The following is a 20,290-nucleotide window of genomic DNA, read 5'->3' as shown; positions in this document are numbered from 1 at the left end:
GCTATAAACGTTGACTCAAATGAATTCAAGAAACTAAATTCTGTGTTTTATGAAGATTGAAAAAAGCAGAATTTAACACAGATGAAATCATACGGCCGATCAGAGTGAAATATTAACGAAACAAAATGGTGACGTCACGTACCGTAATGGTCGGCAACGGATCGCCGCATACGTTTCTTCAACACAACATGGCCGTGTCAAAAAAAAAAAAAAAAAAGTTTTTTATATATTGTAATATGTATATATTTCTGTCAACATCCATGTACCCGTTTATAATGCGCACCATGATTTTACAAGTTGATTTTGGGGAAAAAAAAGTGCGCGTTATATTCGGGAAAATACGGTAATCCTAACAACTGTCAATTATGTTACGTTACTATACAGAGTTTGTTACTTTTTTACTCGCGACTGCCACCTCCGGCCTAAAGCGTAACTGAAGCCCGCGTTAAGCTCGTGCATAGCGCACACGGTTGTACGAGCACAAACATAACGCAACGAGCGTTTGGCTCATCAGCTCAGCACCAGAAATGTAAAAACAGCAAACATGATTGTTTTCAAGCAAGTGTTTCTGCCAAGCGGAGACTTGGCGGAGGCTCGGTGAAACACTGCTGCTACTTTGGTGACGTGCATGTGCGTGTTTGGCCAGAGTGTTCGACCCGAAACTCTCTATTGAAGCGAAGAAAAATACTTTTTGGGGGAGACTTTGGGGGAGACTCAGTTAAAATTTAAAATGTCAGGGCTCTGTGTACTCATCAATGGGGCATGTATGGAGTAGAAAAGTGTTTTAAATTAACTAAAAAATCCTGTATAATCCTTTTAAACAGATGAGTCTTTAGCCTGCTGTATTCCATTTGACTTATTACTAGGGCTGTCAAAATCATCGCATTAACGCACGGTAATTAATTTTTAAAATTAATCACGTTAAAATATTTGACGCAATTAACGCACATGTCCCGCTCAGACAGTATTCTGCCTTTTGGTAAGTTTTACAGCAAGGTTTTTATTGCTGTCTAACAGCGAACTCTTGTGGTCGCTTTGCGACATGGTTTATTGCTTTCTTGCCAGTTCAATATGGCTGCACGACGTCTCGGGCTGACGCCTACGTTGTAATGTTGTGCTCATATGATCCTTGGACAAGATTTGTCTGTAAGTATGGTTGTTGTAAAGAATGTACATATTATGTTAGTAAGCGAAATGTTACATTTTTTGTATGAGACGCTTTTTGTTTATGTTTAGTGAACCTGTACAGCGTGCTAAGCTAACGTTGTTGCTAATGCAATGCTTGTGTACTTTTTTTTTGTAGTTTCACTACGGTCTAAAGAGGACAGTGGTTTGAGGCCATTTTATTAATAAATCAGATGAAAAAGGAAGAAGTCTGATTATTAAGACGTCGTTCACTAGCTGTCTAGCTTTGGAAAAAGTAGACGCTTCGGAGTGAGGACAGCATAGACAGATTTAAATAACAGTAGAGTGAAATGCCCACTACAGTCCTTATGTACCGTATGTTGAATGTATATATCCATTTTGTGTCTTATCTTTCCATTCCAACAAATTATTTTACAGAATATATATATATAATTTACAGAAAAATATGGCATATTTTATAGATGGTTTGAATTGCGATTAATTGCGATTAATTACGATTAATTAATTTTTAAGCTGTAATTAACTCGATTAAAAATTTTAATCGTTTGACAGCCCTACTTATTACTAGATTGTATAATGGAGCGGCCTTGTAGGATTTCTGTCAGCAGTGGGAGCAGAAATAAATTTAAATAGTTATTTTACAAATTATTGGGAATTTGTTCGATTTTTAAATACACATATAAACATTATACCTGTAAATGTTATTAAAATATAAAACATTTACAAACAAAAATGTCAACAATTTAAATGTTAAATCAACAAAATCAAATTTATAACATTGAAATCATGTAAATAATGCACAAATTAAGTGGGAAAAAAAGTTCAAAAACAGTATTATCAGTGTGATACAACCATCAGTACGTATAAAGCTGTTTACCATCTCTAAAAATGAGTATAGCAGGCAGCCGGAAGCCAACTCAATTAAGATGCCACTTAAAGACATTAGGCCCCAATCTAATTGATACGCCGCTTGATTGTTTTTCAGCAAAAATGTGCCGAATATTGCCAACAATCGTCCCGCTTTGTCAGTGTTATATCAGTAAACCAGTGAGCCCTGTTAGCATGCTCAGTGCAAAATAACCCCACACCATTGCAAAGGAGGTGATACTGTGAGCAGAAAAAATAAAAATTGTTCTTCTGTCCAAAGACTCTCTTTTTTTCTTCTATTCAGTTTTGTTTTTTCGGTCAAATTTTATGGCATATTGTCCTCATGAGTTCATGTTTCTAATCAATTTTAATTATTAGTTAGTTATTAGTTATTATTTACTGATTTTATTATATTTTATTTTTCTGTATCAAATGGTCAAAAATGTACCTTGAGTGTATTTTTACAGTTTGGATGTGACTTTTTTTTTTTAATTCAGGCAAATTGATGCGTCATTTCTGTTATAAACAAAACAATGTTAATAAAGTTATACTTTATTATAAGTTGATCTAAGTTACTTTTTTTCTTTAATAGAAAAAAAAAAGACACAATGTTAGGCAGAGGCGTACTTATAATAGTAATTTTATAGACAAATGATACTATTTACAGTGGCGGCAGAGAGTTTGAGGGGGGTGCGAAACATTTACGCCTTCCTTGGGGGGGGCGTAACAGAAAATAATTGAGAAGCACTGCTATAGATATCATGTAAATTAACTAGGGCTGTCAAACGATTAAAATTTTTAATCGAGTTAATTACAGCTTAAAAATTAATTAATCGTAATTAATCGCAATTAATCGCAATTCAAACCATCTATAAAATATGCCATATTTTTCTGTAAATTATTGTTGGAATGGAAAGATAAGACAAGATGGATATATATATTCAACATGCGGTACATAAGGACTGTATTTCTTTATTATAACAATAAATCAACAAGATGGCATTAACATTAACATTCTGTTAAAGCGATCCATGGATAGAAAGACTTGTAGTTCTTAAAAGATAAATGTTAGTACAAGTGTATAGAAATTTTATATTAAAACCCGTCTTAATGTTTTCGTTTTAATAAAATTTGTAAAATCTTCAATCAAAAAATAAACTAGTAGCCCGCCACTGTTGATGTCAATAATTACTTACACAATGCTCATGGGTTCTGAAGCCTATAAAATCAGTCGCAACCAAGCGACAGCAGAGGGCGGCAAAACTCCATAAAACACAACAAGTGAGCGTTTCACTGTACTGTCATTTAAATCTGTCTGAGAGGGGCATCTGCGTTAATTGCGTCAAATATTTTAACGTGATTAATTAAAAAAATTAATTAACGCCTGTTAACGCGACAATTTTGACAACCCTAAAATTAACCTAAACTACCGATAAATTACCGATAACCCGGCCGCAGCCAGGTATTATTGTTTTTTTAATTTTAATCTAGCGACATGAGTTGAACATGATATTTATTCTCGGTCCGTTCCTCATTGCGTCCTGAAGATCACGCTGACTGTGTTTTATTTCCACTTTACCTGGTATAATTCAATAATCGGAATATGGATGCTTGTGAATCGTTCTCGACTCTTCCATGCCCGAATCGCGAATAATCTAAAAATCGTAAATTTCGCAATCCTCTATACTCACTTGAGGGGGGCACGGGCGTAGACCTGCAACCAGTCCGGGATCTCGGCGGTGTGGTACGGATTGGCCGGCACCAGCACCGGCTGGTTCCTTTCAGTGGGGCGAGGCTGGTAGGTAATAGGCAGGGGCGGCAGAGGCGGAGGCTGGTCATAGCGGGGCACACTACAGCAAAAATGAATTTTATTTGAAATACAACTGATTTGATTCATGTTACAAAATTAAGATCGCCTAGCCCAGAATGAGTCTAAGTACCAACATACCTCGGAGCGCAGGGGTGCCGATACTGTGCTCTCTTATTAATGTGATCCACGTAGTAGACGCCAAACTCAGCCGACTCCACCTTCTCCCAGCCCGGCGGGAGCCCTTCGCGCTCCAGCGGGTGGCTCCAATGCGTGGTGTTGGTGTTGTGGTCAATGTAGTACTTCCTTCCACGGATGGTCCAGTCCACAGTCCAACCGGTGGGGAGGGGCAGGTCCTCTGCTGTCAGGCTGGAGAGGTTCCCCAGTGACTTGGCCTGGATTCGACCTATGCCTGTAGAGAAGAGGACAAAAATTCCTCTCAGTGAGCTGAACAAACTTTGAGCGTGTGAGTGAGGAAAGCATGAGAGAAAAGTTTATTTTCGAAAATCTCTTTGAATTCAGAAAACTATCAGTGAATGATTGGGTTTCAGTGCCATTGACGGCGATTATTGTTGTTGAATAATCGGCTCACATATCCTCAGGTTATGACCTCAGTTATTCTTATGTAATGTAATGTAATGTAATGTACATATGAGAACGTCAGGTCTTTTTAGGGTTAAACTTTTTTAATGAGCAAAAATAGTCACTTGCCCTATAGACAAGTTTCCAAGGTACTTCCGCATTTCTGCTTGCGACTTTTACAATTTCTCAAACCAAAACAATATTGGAGCTGGAGGTGCATTACTTATCAAAATCTCTCAAAAAAGACAATTTGGAAACGCCGCATCCATCTGCCATCATCACGACATGGGAGGTCAGCATGAAGAAATGGCTAAGAGTCGCCACAATCAAAATAGTTTTGAATTTTATTCTATATTTTATTTAATGACAGTGGATGGAAACTGAATCAGGGACCTGAAAAGCTCCAAAGCATCCAGTTGATTGTGTCCTAATACATGAATATGGGAAATTTGTGTTCATGAAGGCAGATGTGGAACCAAGACAGTACCACCACAAAGCAATTAGTGGTACAATTATGTTCAATTTGACTACAATTCTGTGTGTTGCATCATAGCTGACATCATTAGCTTTGAATTAGCTACAACGATTCATCAACTACAAGTCATAAACGGGCTTTTTACCCTAAATGCATAAATTCAAGTGGAATATGTTTTTTGTTCATTTGCTTACAGGTGGAAAACGCTGTTCGGCAAGGGAAGACAACTTGATGTGCCTCACAACAGCACTTACATTGATGGACATGTTCCAAAATGTTTGACCCCATTTCGTAGGCCAATAATTTTGACAATTTTCGTTGGAATGACCTCAAATTTTCACAGCTTGTGTAGAAACGTTTCAAGTTTTAGTGTGTAACGTTTGGTATTTCTATCTTTTCAGGTCAGTGCTGCTCTCCTAACTCGAAACATGGCCGCCAAACTTAGTCTCCCAAAGTGACACTAGAGTGGGGGCCCGGGCGCAGTGTTGTAGTGTAAAACACAACTCTGTTAAGTTTGATCACTCGCCTCTTTCCGAGCTGTCACAAATCCAACATTCAGGACAGAAGATAGAGACCGTGTCCGTGCCTCGTATAGTGAACAGTGGAAAACATAGTACTATAGGAATGAGACCAAAGAATTCGATACATATAGCCCCTGATAGCAGTGAAAATAAAATAACTCCTAATAAATATATAAAATGCGGATTATTAAACATCAGGTCAAGCTCACCCAAATCTCTGTTAGTTAATGATTTAATTGGGGATTATAATGAAACTTGGCTTCAGTAGGATGACTTTGTCAGACTTAATGAATCCACACCCCCAAGTCACGTGAATTTTCACACAGCTAGAAGCACGGGCCGCGGAGGTGGGGTGGCAGTAATATCACACTCTTGTTTAGGTATGAGCCCAAAAAGTAACGCTAATTAGGGCCCGAGCACTAAGCGTGCGAAGGCCCTATTGTTTTGCAAAGGATTATTATTATTATTATTATTATTATTATTATTATTATTATTATTATTATTAGGGCCCGAGCACTAGACGTGCGAAGGCCCTATTGTAATGCAAAGGATTATTATTAGGGCCCGAGCACTAGACGTGCGAAGGCCCTATTGTTTTGCAAAGGATTATTATTATTATTATTATTATTAGGGCCCGAGCACTAGGCGTGCGAAGGCCCTATTGTAATGCAAAGGATTATTATTATTATTATTATTATTATTATTATTATTATTATTAGGGCCCGAGCACTAAGCGTGCGAAGGCCCTATTGTTTTGCAAAGGATTATTATTATTATTATTATTATTATTATTATTATTATTATTCTTCTTCTTTTTTCAGGGCAAATGAAAATGGCCAATTTGGAGGCCTGAACATGCACGAAAAGTCACCAAAATTTGCACAAACGTGCGGCTTCGCGTAAATTTCGATAATCTTGCGTCGTTTTGAAAAAATGTCAAAAAATGGCTCAGTGGCGCCCCCTTGACCCTTAAAATTTTCAAAAAGGCCTCTCCTCTCAGGTTTTCAACGTAGAGCAATGAAATTTGGGGAGTAGATACCTTATGCCTAACTGTTCAAAAAAGCCTCTTGCACCCATATTCCAAATCCAACAGGAAATCGGATATTTTGGATCAAATGTGAAATTTTTATCGGTTCACAGTTTGAGTTTACATTTGGAGGCCTGAACATGCACGAAAACTCACCAAAATTTGCACATACATGCAACTTTGCGTAAATTTTGATAATCTACAAAAAAATTTAACAAAATGGCTCAGTGGCGCCCCCTTGAAATTTTCAAAAAGGCCTTTCCTATTAGGTTTTTTCAACGTAGAACGATGAAATTTGGCGAGTCGATACATTGTGCAAAACTGCTCCAAAAAGTCTCTTGCACCCATATTCCAAACCCAACTGGAAGCCAGAAATTTTGGATCAAATGTGAAATTTTATCGATTTACATTTGAGACCTTGTCGCTGAAGAAAATAGTTGGATCGTCTTCAAAATTGGTCAGACTATTCAGGAGACATATGAGATCTTAAGTTTTCAAAATGGTGAGTTTTCACTCAAGGGTCTGACCTGGGCGTGGTCCCAAAGTCGGCCATTTTTGGGCAAAATACCAAATTCAGAAAATGATTAAAAACTCCGTGATACAACGTTCAATCTTTTTCATTTCTAGCATGTATATGAGATATCCCAGCCTGAACACGACTGCATTGAAATATTACCCATTAGGCCTGGCGCCCCCTAGTGGGAACAGGAAATGGCCTTCTTTACGAGACAGGCTCCTCCTCCAAGGGAAAAAAATCTATTGACCTCAAACCTGTTTCAGGGGAGCCTCAAGACATGTGTTCAGGTCCCTGATGAAAAATATTGAGGTTTCGTTGAAGCGGAGAGGTCCAAACTGGAAGTGAAAATGACCGTCAACAATTTGTCTCGCCAAAAATTTTGAACAGTCATAACTCGGCAGATATGCAACATATCTGCGCCAAACTTTCCGTGTTTGTTGAGAGTCATACCCTGAAGGTTCTTGTAGGGGTCATTTGCATCAACTCTACAGTGCCAACTAGTGGCGACAGAAAGAAGTTTTAAAAAAGGCCTTTCCTATTGGGTTTTTTCAACATAGAGCAAGGAAATTTGGGGAGTAGATACCTTATGCAAAACTGCTCCAAAAAGTCTCTTGCACCCATATTCCAAATCCAACAGGAAATCGGGTATTTTGGGTCGAATGTGAAATTTTCATGGGTTCACAGTAAGAGTTTACATTTGGAGGCTTGAATATGCATAAAAACTCACCAAAATTTGCACATACATGCGGCTTTGGATAACGTTCGATAATCTTGCAACGTTACGAAACAATTTAACAAAATGGCTCAGTGGCGCCCCCTTGAAATTTTCAAAAAGGCCTCTCCATTTAGGTTTTTCTAACATAGAGTGATGAAATTTGGAGAGTCAAAACTTTGTGCAAAACTGCTCCAAAAAGTCTCTTGCACACACATTCCAAATCCTACAGGAAATCGGGTATTTTGGATTGAATGTGAACTTTTTATCGATTTACAGTGTGCACATTTTACACCTTGGCACCTAGGGAATTAGTTTGATCATTCTCAAAATTGGTGAGACTGTTCATGAGGCATATGAAATCTTAAGTTATAAAAATGGTGTGTTTTCATTCACGGGCCTGACCTGGGCGGGGCGCCAAATTCTTCCATTTTTTCGCCAAAACACCGAATTCGGAAAATGACTGATAACTCCCTCATACAACGTTCAATCTATTTTAAATCTGGCATGTGTGTGAGGTATACCAGCCTGAGCAGGACTGGATTGAAAATTTACCATTTGTGCCTGGCGCCTCCTAGTGGGAACAGGAAATGCCCTTTTTTACGGGACACACTCCTCCTCTAAAGGGAAAAAATCAATCTACTTCAAACCTGCATAAGGGAAACCTTAAGACCTGTCTTCAGGTGCCTGATGAAAAATATTGAAGTTTCGTTGAAGCGGAGGGGTCCAAACAGGAAAGTGAAAATGACTGTCAACAATTTTTCTCTCCAAAAACTTTGAACAGTCATAACTCGGCAGATATACAAGATATCTGCGCCAAACTTCCCGTGCTTGTTGAGAGTCATACCCTGAAGGGCCTTGTAGGGGTCATTTGCATCAACCCTACAGCGCCAACTAGTGGCGATATAAAGTCACTCGTTTTTCCAAAACATGTCCAGTTCTTTTCATGTTGGTCATTGTAGTTTCAAGACCTATTAAAATACTTTTTTACGGCCCATGTCCACGTGTCTCTGTCTGTTGCCGTGACGACCCTTTGTTCGCCATTTAAAGGAAATATTTTTTTTCAGAGACTCAGGGAGCTTATAGAGCCACAATAGTTGGCACACTTGGTCGAATTGGCCCAGTTAGAAGATTAATTTAGGTTTTGAATAAGGGCTTGGCTGCACAGCTCAGTAGTGGCTCCTTTTTTGTAGTACTCTCTCCAATAGGGGTTTTTATCTCTTGGGTGTGGGAATGTAAATAGGCGACTTTCGAGCATGTTAGGTTCTAATGAGATGATTAGAGAGGAGGATCTGCCACCACCCTGACCTGCACACAGTCCGAGTTGCGTGACGTCCGAGTTGCGCTAGATTGCGAGGGCCCGTTCAGTCCTGCTTGCAGGCCTAGTTAGGGCCCGAGCACTCAGCGTGCGAAGGCCCTATTGTTTTGCAAAGGATTATTATTATTATTATTATTATTATTATTCTTTTTTCAGGGCAAATGAAAATGGCCAATTTGGAGGCCTGAACATGCACGAAAAGTCACCAAAATTTGCACATACGTGCGGCTTTGCGTAAATTTCGATAATCTTGTGTCGTTTTGAAAAAATGTCAAAAAATGGCTCAGTGGCGCCCCCTTTACCCTTAAAATTTTCAAAAAGGCCTCTCCTCTCAGGTTTTCAACGTAGAGCAATGAAATTTGGGGAGTAGATACCTTATGCCTAACTGTTCAAAAAAGCCTCTTGCACCCATATTCCAAATCCAACAGGAAATCGGATATTTTGGATCAAATGTGAAATTTTTATCGGTTCACAGTTGGAGTTTACATTTGGAGGCCTGAACATGCACGAAAACTCACCAAAATTTGCACATACATGCAACTTTACGTAAATTTTGATAATCTACAAAAAAATTTAACAAAATGGCTCAGTGGCGCCCCCTTGAAATTTTCAAAAAGGCCTTTCCTATTAGGTTTTTTCAACGTAGAACGATGAAATTTGGCGAGTCGATACATTGTGCAAAACTGCTCCAAAAAGTCTCTTGCACCCATATTCCAAACCCAACAGGAAGCCGGAAATTTTGGATCAAATGTGAAATTTTATCGATTTACATTTGAGACCTTGTCGCTGAAGAAAATAGTTGGATCGTCTTCAAAATTGGTCAGACTATTCAGGAGACATATGAGATCTTAAGTTTTGAAAATGGTGAGTTTTCACTCAAGGGTCTGACCTGGGCGTGGTCCCAAAGTTGGCCATTTTTGGGCAAAATACCAAATTCAGAAAATGATTAAAAACTCCGTGATACAACGTTCAATCTTTTTCATTTCTAGCATGTATATGAGATATCCCAGCCTGAACACGACTGCATTGAAATATTACCCATTAGGCCTGGCGCCCCCTAGTGGGAACAGGAAATGGCCTTCTTTACGAGACAGGCTCCTCCTCCAAGGGAAAAAAATCTATTGACCTCAAACCTGTTTCAGGGGAGCCTCAAGACATGTGTTCAGGTCCCTGATGAAAAATATTGAGGTTTCGTTGAAGCGGAGAGGTCCAAACTGGAAGTGAAAATGACCGTCAACAATTTGTCTCGCCAAAAATTTTGAACAGTCATAACTCGGCAGATATGCAACATATCTGCGCCAAACTTTCCGTGTTTGTTGAGAGTCATACCCTGAAGGTTCTTGTAGGGGTCATTTGCATCAACTCTACAGTGCCAACTAGTGGCGACAGAAAGAAGTTTTAAAAAAGGCCTTTCCTATTGGGTTTTTTCAACATAGAGCAAGGAAATTTGGGGAGTAGATACCTTATGCAAAACTGCTCCAAAAAGTCTCTTGCACCCATATTCCAAATCCAACAGGAAATCGGGTATTTTGGATCGAATGTGAAATTTTCATGGGTTCACAGTAAGAGTTTACATTTGGAGGCTTGAATATGCATAAAAACTCACCAAAATTTGCACATACATGCGGCTTTGGATAACGTTCGATAATCTTGCAACGTTACGAAACAATTTAACAAAATGGCTCAGTGGCGCCCCCTTGAAATTTTCAAAAAGGCCTCTCCATTTAGGTTTTTCTAACATAGAGTGATGAAATTTGGAGAGTCAAAACTTTGTGCAAAACTGCTCCAAAAAGTCTCTTGCACACACATTCCAAATCCTACAGGAAATCAGGTATTTTGGATTGAATGTGAACTTTTTATCGATTTACAGTGTGCACATTTTACACCTTGGCACCTAGGGAATTAGTTTGATCATTCTCAAAATTGGTGAGACTGTTCATGAGGCATATGAAATCTTAAGTTATAAAAATGGTGTGTTTTCATTCACGGGCCTGACCTGGGCGGGGCGCCAAATTCTTCCATTTTTTCGCCAAAACACCGAATTCGGAAAATGACTGATAACTCCCTCATACAACGTTCAATCTATTTTAAATCTGCCATGTGTGTGAGGTATACCAGCCTGAGCAGGACTGGATTGAAAATTTACCATTTGTGCCTGGCGTCTCCTAGTGGGAACAGGAAATGCCCTTTTTTACGGGACACACTCCTCCTCTAAAGGGAAAAAATCAATCTACCTCAAACCTGCATAAGGGAAACCTTAAGACCTGTCTTCAGGTGCCTGATGAAAAATATTGAAGTTTCGTTGAAGCGGAGGGGTCCAAACAGGAAAGTGAAAATGACTGTCAACAATTTTTCTCTCCAAAAACTTTGAACAGTCATAACTCGGCAGATATACAAGATATCTGCGCCAAACTTCCCGTGCTTGTTGAGAGTCATACCCTGAAGGGCCTTGTAGGGGTCATTTGCATCAACCCTACAGCGCCAACTAGTGGCGATAGAAAGTCACTCGTTTTTCCAAAACATGTCCAGTTCTTTTCATGTTGGTCATTGTAGTTTCAAGACCTTTTAAAATACTTTTTTACGGCCCATGTCCACGTGTCTCTGTCTGTTGCCGTGACGACCCTTTGTTCGCCATTTAAAGGAAATATTTTTTTTCAGAGACTCAGGGAGCTTATAGAGCCACAATAGTTGGCACACTTGGTCGAATTGGCCCAGTTAGAAGATTAATTTTGGTTTTGAATAAGGGCTTGGCTGCACAGCTCAGTAGTGGCTCCTTTTTTGTAGTACTCTCTCCAATAGGGGTTTTTATCTCTTGGGTGTGGGAATGTAAATAGGCGACTTTCGAGCATGTTAGGTTCTAATGAGATGATTAGAGAGGAGGATCTGCCACCACCCTGACCTGCACACAGTCCGAGTTGCGTGACGTCCGAGTTGCGCTAGATTGCGAGGGCCCGTTCAGTCCTGCTTGCAGGCCTAGTTAGGGCCCGAGCACTAGACGTGCGAAGGCCCTATTGTTTTGCAAAGGATTATTATTATTATTATTATTATTATTATTATTATTATTATTATTATTATTATTATTCTTTTTTCAGGGCAAATGAAAATGGCCAATTTGGAGGCCTGAACATGCACGAAAAGTCACCAAAATTTGCACATACGTGCCGCTTCGCGTAAATTTCGATAATCTTGTGTCGTTTTGAAAAAATGTCAAAAAATGGCTCAGTGGCGCCCCCTTTACCCTTAAAATTTTCAAAAAGGCCTCTCCTCTCAGGTTTTCAACGTAGAGCAATGAAATTTGGGGAGTAGATACCTTATGCCTAACTGTTCAAAAAAGCCTCTTGCACCCATATTCCAAATCCAACAGGAAATCGGATATTTTGGATCAAATGTGAAATTTTTATCGGTTCACAGTTGGGGTTTACATTTGGAGGCCTGAACATGCACGAAAACTCACCAAAATTTGCACATACATGCAACTTTGCGTAAATTTTGATAATCTACAAAAAAATTTAACAAAATGGCTCAGTGGCGCCCCCTTGAAATTTTCAAAAAGGCCTTTCCTATTAGGTTTTTTCAACGTAGAACGATGAAATTTGGCGAGTCGATACATTGTGCAAAACTGCTCCAAAAACTCTCTTGCACCCATATTCCAAATCCAACAGGAAGTCGGAAATTTTGGATCAAATGTGAAATTTTATCGATTTACATTTGAGACCTTGTCGCTGAAGAAAATAGTTGGATCGTCTTCAAAATTGGTCAGAGTATTCAGGAGACATATGAGATCTTAAGTTTTCAAAATGGTGTGTTTTCACTCAAGGGTCGGGCCTGGGCGTGGTCCCAAAGTCGGCCATTTTTGGGCAAAATACCAAATTCAGAAAATGATTAAAAACTCCGTGATACAACGTTCAATCTTTTTCATTTCTAGCATGTATATGAGATATCCCAGCCTGAACACGACTGCATTGAAATATTACCCATTAGGCCTGGCGCCCCCTAGTGGGAACAGGAAATGGCCTTCTTTACGAGACAGGCTCCTCCTCCAAGGGAAAAAAAACTATTGACCTCAAACCTGTTTCAGGGGAGCCTCAAGACATGTGTTCAGGTCCCTGATAAAAAATATTGAGGTTTCGTTGAAGCGGAGAGGTCCAAACTGGAAGTGAAAATGACCGTCAACAATTTGTCTCGCCAAAAATTTTGAACAGTCATAACTCGGCAGATATGCAACATATCTGCGCCAAACTTTCCGTGTTTGTTGAGAGTCATACCCTGAAGGTTCTTGTAGGGGTCATTTGCATCAACTCTACAGTGCCAACTAGTGGCGAAAGAAAGAAGTTTTAAAAAAGGCCTTTCCTATTGGGTTTTTTCAACATAGAGCAAGGAAATTTGGGGAGTAGATACCTTATGCAAAACTGCTCCAAAAAGTCTCTTGCACCCATATTCCAAATCCAACAGGAAATTGGGTATTTTGGATCGAATGTGAAATTTTCATGGGTTCACAGTAAGAGTTTACATTTGGAGGCTTGAATATGCATAAAAACTCACCAAAATTTGCACATACATGCGGCTTTGGATAACGTTCGATAATCTTGCAACGTTACGAAAAAATTTAACAAAATGGCTCAGTGGCGCCCCCTTGAAATTTTCAAAAAGGCCTCTCCATTTAGGTTTTTCTAACATAGAGTGATGAAATTTGGAGAGTCAAAACTTTGTGCAAAACTGCTCCAAAAAGTCTCTTGCACACACATTCCAAATCCTACAGGAAATCGGGTATTTTGGATTGAATGTGAAATTTTTATCGATTTACAGTGTGCACATTTTACACCTTGGCACCTAGGGAATTAGTTTGATCATTCTCAAAATTGGCGAGCCTGTTCATGAGGCATATGAAATCTTAAGTTATAAAAATGGTGTGTTTTCATTCACGGGCCTGACCTGGGCGGGGTGCCAAAGTCGGCCATTTTTTCGCCAAAACACCGAATTCGGAAAATGACTGATAACTCCCTCATACAACGTTCAATCTATTTTAAATCTGGCATGTGTGTGAGGTATACTAGCCTGAGCAGGACTGGATTGAAAATTTACCATTTGTGCCTGGCGCCTCCTAGTGGGAACAGGAAATGCCCTTTTTTACGGGACACACTCCTCCTCTAAAGGGAAAAAATCAATCTACCTCAAACCTGCAAAAGGGAAGCCTTAAGACCTGTGTTCAGGTGCCTGATGAAAAATATTGAAGTTTCGTTGAAGCGGAGGGGTCCAAACAGGAAAGTGAAAATGACTGTCAACAATTTTTCTCTCCAAAAACTTTGAACAGTCATAACTCGGCAGATATACAACATATCTGCGCCAAACTTCCCGTGCTTGTTGAGAGTCATACCCTGAAGGGCCTTGTAGGGGTCATTTGCATCAACCCTACAGCGCCAACTAGTGGCAATAGAAAGTCACTCGTTTTTCCAATACATGTCCAGTTCTTTTCAGGTTGGTCATTGTAGTTTCAAGACCTATTAAAATACTTATTTACGGCCCATGTCCACGTGTCTCTGTCTGTTGCCGTGACGACCCTTTGTTCGCCATTTAAAGGAAATATTTTTTTTCAGAGACTCAGGCAGCTTATAGAGCCACAATAGTTGGCACACTTGGTCGAATTGGCCCAGTTAGAAGATTAATTTTAGTTTTGAATAAGGGCTTGGCTGCACAGCTCAGTAGTGGCTCCTTTTTTGTAGTACTCTCTCCAATAGGGGTTTTTATCTCTTGGGTGTGGGAATGTAAATAGGCGACTTTCGAGCATGTTAGGTTCTAATGAGATGATTAGAGAGGAGGATCTGCCACCGCCCTGACCTGCACACAGTCCGAGTTGCGTGACGTCCGAGTTGCGCTAGATCGCGAGGGCCCGTTCAGTCCTGCTTGCAGGCCTAGTTATTATTATTCTTTCTTCATGGCAAATGAAAATGGCCAATTTGGAGGCCTGAACATGCACGAAAAGTCACCAAAATTTGCACATACGTGCAGATTCGCGTAAAATTTGATAATCTTGCGTCGTTTTGAAAAAATTTCAAAAAATGGCTCAGTGGCGCCCCCTTGACCCTTAAAATTTTCAAAAAGGCCTCTCCTCTCAGGTTTTCAACGTAGAGCGATGAAATTTGGGGAGTAGATACCTTATGCCTAACTGTTCAAAAAAGCCTCTTGCACCCATATTCCAAATCCGACAGGAAATCGGATATTTTGGATCAAATGTGAAATTTTTTCGGTTCACAGTTGGAGTTTACGTTTGGAGGCCTGAACATGCACGAAAACTCACCAAAATTTGCACATACATGCAACTTTGCGTAAATTTTGATAATCTACAAAAAAATTTAACAAAATCGCTCAGTGGCGCCCCCTTGAAATTTTCAAAAAGGCCTTTCCTATTAGGTTTTTTCAACGTAGAATGATGAAATTTGGTGAGTCGATACATTGCGTAAAACTGCTCCAAAAAGTCTCTTGCACCTATATTCCAAATCCAACAGGAAGTCGGAAATTTTGGATCAAATGCGAAATTTTATCGATTTACATTTGAGACCTTGTCGCTGAAGAAAATAGTTGGATCGTCTTCAAAATTGGTCAGACTATACAGGAGACATATGAGATCTTAAGTTTTCAAAATGGTGAGTTTTAATCCAAGGGTCTGGCCTGGGCGTAGTCCCAAAGTTGGCCATTTTTGGGCAAAACACCAAATTCAGAAAATGATTAAAAACTCCGTGATACAACGTTCAATCTTTTTCATTTCTAGCAAGTATATGAGATATCCCAGCCTGAACACGACTGCATTTAAATTTTACCCATTAGGCTTGGCGCCCCCTAGTGGGAACAGGAAATGGCCTTCTTTACGAGACAGGCTCCTCCTCCAAGGGAAAAAAATCTATTGACCTCAAACCTGTTTCAGGGGAGCCTCAAGACATGTGTTCAGGTGCCTAATGAAAAATATTGAGGTTTTGTAGAAGCGGAGAGGTACAAACTGGAAGTGAAAATGACCGTCAACAATTTGTCTCGCCAAAAACTTTGAACAGTCATAACTCGGCAGATATACAACATATCTGCGCCAAACTTCCCGTGTTTGTTGAGAGTCATACCCTGAAGGTTCTTGTAGGGGTCATTTGCATCAACTCTACAGTGCCAACTAGTGGCGACAGAAAGAAGTTTGAAAAAAGGCCTTTCCTATTGGGTTTTTTCAACATAGAGTGAGGAAATTTGGGGAGTAGATACCTTATGCAAAACTGCTCCAAAAAGTCTCTTGCACCCGTATTCCAAATCCAACAGGAAATCGGGTATTTTGGATCGAATGTGAAATTTTTATCGGTTCACAGTAGGAGTTTACATTTGGAGGCTTCAACGTGCATGAAAACTCACAAAAATTTGGACATACATGCAGCTTTGCGTAACGTTCAATAATCTTGCAACGTTACGAAAACATGTAACAAAATGGCTCAGTGGCGCCCCCTTGAAATTTTCAAAAAGGCCTCTCCATTTAGGTTTTTTCAACGTAGAGGGATGAAATTCGGAGAGTCGATACCTTGTACAAAACTGCTCCAAAAAGTCTCTTGCATGCGTATTCCAAACCCAACAGGAAATTGGGTATTTTGGATTGAATGTGAAATTTTTATCGATTTACAGTGTGCACATTTTACACCTTGGCACCTAGGGAATTAGTTTGATCATTCTCAAAATTGGCGAGACTGTTCATGAGGCATATGAAATCTTAAGTTATCAAAATGGTGTGTTTTCATTCACGGGCCTGACCTAGGCGGGGTGCCAAAGTCGGCCATTTTTTCGGCAAAACACCGAATTCGGAAAATGACTGATAACTCCCTCATACAACGTTCAATCTATTTTAAATCTGGCATGTGTGTGAGGTATACCAGCCTGAGCAGGACTGGATTGAAAATTTACCATTTGTGCCTGGCGCCTCCTAGTGGGAACAGGAAATGCCCTTTTTTACGGGACACACTCCTCCTCTAAAGGGAAAAAAATCAATCTACCTCAAACATGCTTAAGGGAAGCCTTAAGACCTGTCTTCAGGTGCCTGATGAAAAATATTGAAGTTTCGTTGAAGCGGAGGGGTCCAAACAGGAAAGTGAAAATGACTGTCAACAATTTTTCTCTCCAAAAACTTTGAACAGTCATAACTCGCCAGATATACACCATATCTGCGCCAAACTTCCCGTGCTTGTTGAGAGTCATACCCTGAAGGGCCTTGTAGGGGTCATTTGCATCAACGCTACAGCGCCAACTAGTGGCAATAGAAAGTCACTCGTTTTTCCAATACATGTCCAGTTCTTTTCAGGTTGGTCATTGTAATTTCAAGACCTATTAAAATACTTATTTACGGCACATGTCCACGTGTCTCTATCTGTTGCCGTGACGACCCTTTGTTCGCCATTTAAAGGAAATATTTTTTTTCAGAGACTCAGGCAGCTTATAGAGCCACAATATTTGGCACACTTGGTCGAATTGGCCCAGTTAGAAGATTAATTTGGTTTTGAATAAGGGCTTGGCTGCACAGCTCAGTAGTTGCTCCTTTTTTGTAGTACTCTCTCCAATAGGGTTTTTTATCTCTTGGGTGTGGTAATGTAAATAGGCGACTTTCGTGCATGTTAGGTTCTAATGAGATGATTAGAGAGGAGGATCTGCCACCACCCTGACCTGCACACAGTCCGAGTTGCGTGACGTCCGAGTTGCGCTAGATTGCGAGGGCCCGTTCAGTCCTGCTTGCAGGCCTAGTTATTATTATTATTATTAGGGCCCGAGCACTAAGCGTGCGAAGGCCCTATTGTTTTGCAAAGGATTATTTTTTTTTTAATTTTTTTTATTTTTTTTTTTTTTCAGGGCAAATGAAAACGGCCAATTTGGAGGCCTGAACATGCACGAAAAGTCACCAAAATTTGCACATACGTCCGGAAAATTGTAAATTTCGATAATTTTGCAACGTTGCAAAAAAATATAACAAAATGGCTCAGTGGCGCCCCCTTGAAATTTTAAAATTGGCCTATAACATTAGGGTCTGTCAGCGTAGAGCAATGAAATTTGGGGGGTCTATACCTTGTCCAAAACCGCTCCAAAAAAGCATTTACACGCATATTCCAAACCCAACAGGAAATCGGTTATTTTGGATCAAATATGAAATTTTTATCGATTTACAGGGTGCACATTTGAGACCTTTTCGCCGAGTTAGTTAGTTGGATCATCTTCAAAATTGGTGAGACTGTTCAGGAGACATATGAAATCTTAAGTTTTGAAAATGGTGCGTTTTCATTCACGGGTCTGACCTGGGCGTGGTGCCAAAGTCGACCATTTTTTCGGCAAAATGACAAATTCAGTAAATGACTTATAGTTCCTTGACACAACGTTCAATCTTTTTCATATTTGGCATGTATGTGTGGTATCCCACCCTTAACACGAGTGCATTGAAATATTACCCATTAGGTCTAGCGCCCCCTAGTGAGAACAGGAAATGCCTTTTTTTACGAGACAGGTTCCTCCTCCAAGGGAAAAAAATCTGTTGACCTCAAACCTGCATCAGGGGAGCCTTAAGACCTGTGTTCAGGTGCCTGATGAAAAATATTGAGGTTTTGTTGAGGCGGAGGGGTCCAAACAGGAAAGTGAAAATGAACGTCAACAATTTGTCACGCAAAAAACTTTGAACAGTCATAACTCGGCAGATATACAACATATCTGCGCCAAACTTCCCGTGTTTGTTGAGAGTCATACCCTGAAGGTTCTTGTAGGGGTCATTTGCATCAACTCTACAGTGCCAACTAGTGGCGACAGAAAGAAGTTTTAAAAAAGGCCTTTCCTATTGGGTTTTTTCAACATAGAGCAAGGAAATTTGGGGAGTAGATACCTTATGCAAAACTGCTCCAAAAAGTCTCTTGCACCCATTTTCCAAATCCAACAGGAAATCGGGTATTTTGGATCGAATGTGAAATTTTCATGGGTTCACAGTAGGAGTTTACATTTGGAGGCTTGAATATGCACAAAAACTCGTAAAAATTTGCACATACATGCGGCTTTAGATAACGTTCGATAATCTTGCAATGTTACGAAAAAATGTAGCAAAATGCCTCAGTGGCGCCCCCTTGAATTTTTCAAAAAGGCGTTTCCTATTAGGTTTTTTTGACAGAGAGTGATGAAATTTGGGGAGTCGATACCTTGTGCAAAACTGCTCCAAAAAGTCTCTTGCACCCGTATTCCAAATCCAACAGGAAATCGGGTATTTTGGATCGAATGTGAAATTTTTATCGGTTCACAGTAGGAGTTTACATTTGGAGGCTTGAACATGCACGAAAACTCACAAAAATTTGGACATACATGTGGCTTTGCATAACGTTCAATAATCTTGCAACGTTACGAAAACATGTAACAAAATGGCTCAGTGGCGCCCCCTTGAAATTTTCAAAAAGGCCTCTCCATTTTGGTTTTTTCAACGTAGAGGGATGAAATTCGGAGAGTCGATACCTTGTACAAAACTGCTCCAAAAAGTCTCTTGCATGCATATTCCAAACCCAACAGGAAATCGGGTATTTTGGATTGAATGTGAAATTTTTATCGATTTACAGTGTGCACATTTTACACCTTGGCACCTAGGGAATTAGTTTGATCATTCTCAAAATTGGCGAGACTGTTCATGAGGCATATGAAATCTTAAGTTATCAAAATGGTGTGTTTTCATTCACGGGCCTGACCTGGGCGGGGTGCCAAAGTCGGCCATTTTTTCGCCAAAACACCGAATTTGGAAAATGACTGATAACTCCCTCATACAACGTTCAATCTATTTTAAATCTGGCATGTGTGTGAGGTATACCAGCCTGAGCAGGACTGGATTGAAAATTTACCATTTGTGCTTGGCGCCTCCTAGTGGGAACAGGAAATGCCCTTTTTTTACGGGACACACTCCTCCTCTAAAGGGAAAAAATCAATCTACCTCAAAGCTGCATAAGGGAAGCCTTAAGACCTGTCTTCAGGTGCCTGATGAAAAATATTGAAGTTTCGTTGAAGCGGAGGGGTCCAAACAGGAAAGTGAAAATGACTGTCAACAATTTTTCTCTCCAAAAACTTTGAACAGTCATAACTCGGCAGATATACAACATATCTGCGCCAAACTTCCCGTGCTTGTTGAGAGTCATACCCTGAAGGGCCTTGTAGGGGTCATTTGCATCAAACCTGCAGCGCCAACTAGTGGCGATAGAAAGTCACTCGTTTTTCCAATACATGTTCAGTTCTTTTCAGGTTGGTCATTGTAGTTTCAAGACCTATTAAAATACTTATTTACGGCCCATGTCCACGTG

General features: G+C 39.9%; 1 protein-coding gene across 3 annotated transcripts in view; it reads right to left on the bottom strand.

Moving 5' to 3' along the window:
- The window catches only part of sav1 (salvador family WW domain containing protein 1), a 115,133-nt gene that overhangs the window by 25,534 nt on the left and 69,309 nt on the right, over positions 1 to 20,290 (bottom strand). For all 3 annotated transcript variants that reach the window (XM_057858808.1, XM_057858806.1, XM_057858807.1), the window contains exons 3-4: positions 3,962 to 4,232; positions 3,705 to 3,863 (exon numbers count right to left, since the gene is read on the bottom strand). In XM_057858808.1, coding sequence (XP_057714791.1) covers positions 3,705 to 3,863; positions 3,962 to 4,232 — 430 coding nt within the window. The remainder of the gene's footprint in view (positions 1 to 3,704; positions 3,864 to 3,961; positions 4,233 to 20,290) is intronic.

Source organism: Corythoichthys intestinalis, chromosome 15 (assembly GCF_030265065.1).
Source record: "Corythoichthys intestinalis isolate RoL2023-P3 chromosome 15, ASM3026506v1, whole genome shotgun sequence".
Lineage (NCBI taxonomy): Eukaryota > Metazoa > Chordata > Actinopteri > Syngnathiformes > Syngnathidae > Corythoichthys > Corythoichthys intestinalis.
Note: the sequence above shows the minus strand (reverse complement) of the source record. Positions and strands in the feature narration are given on the sequence as shown.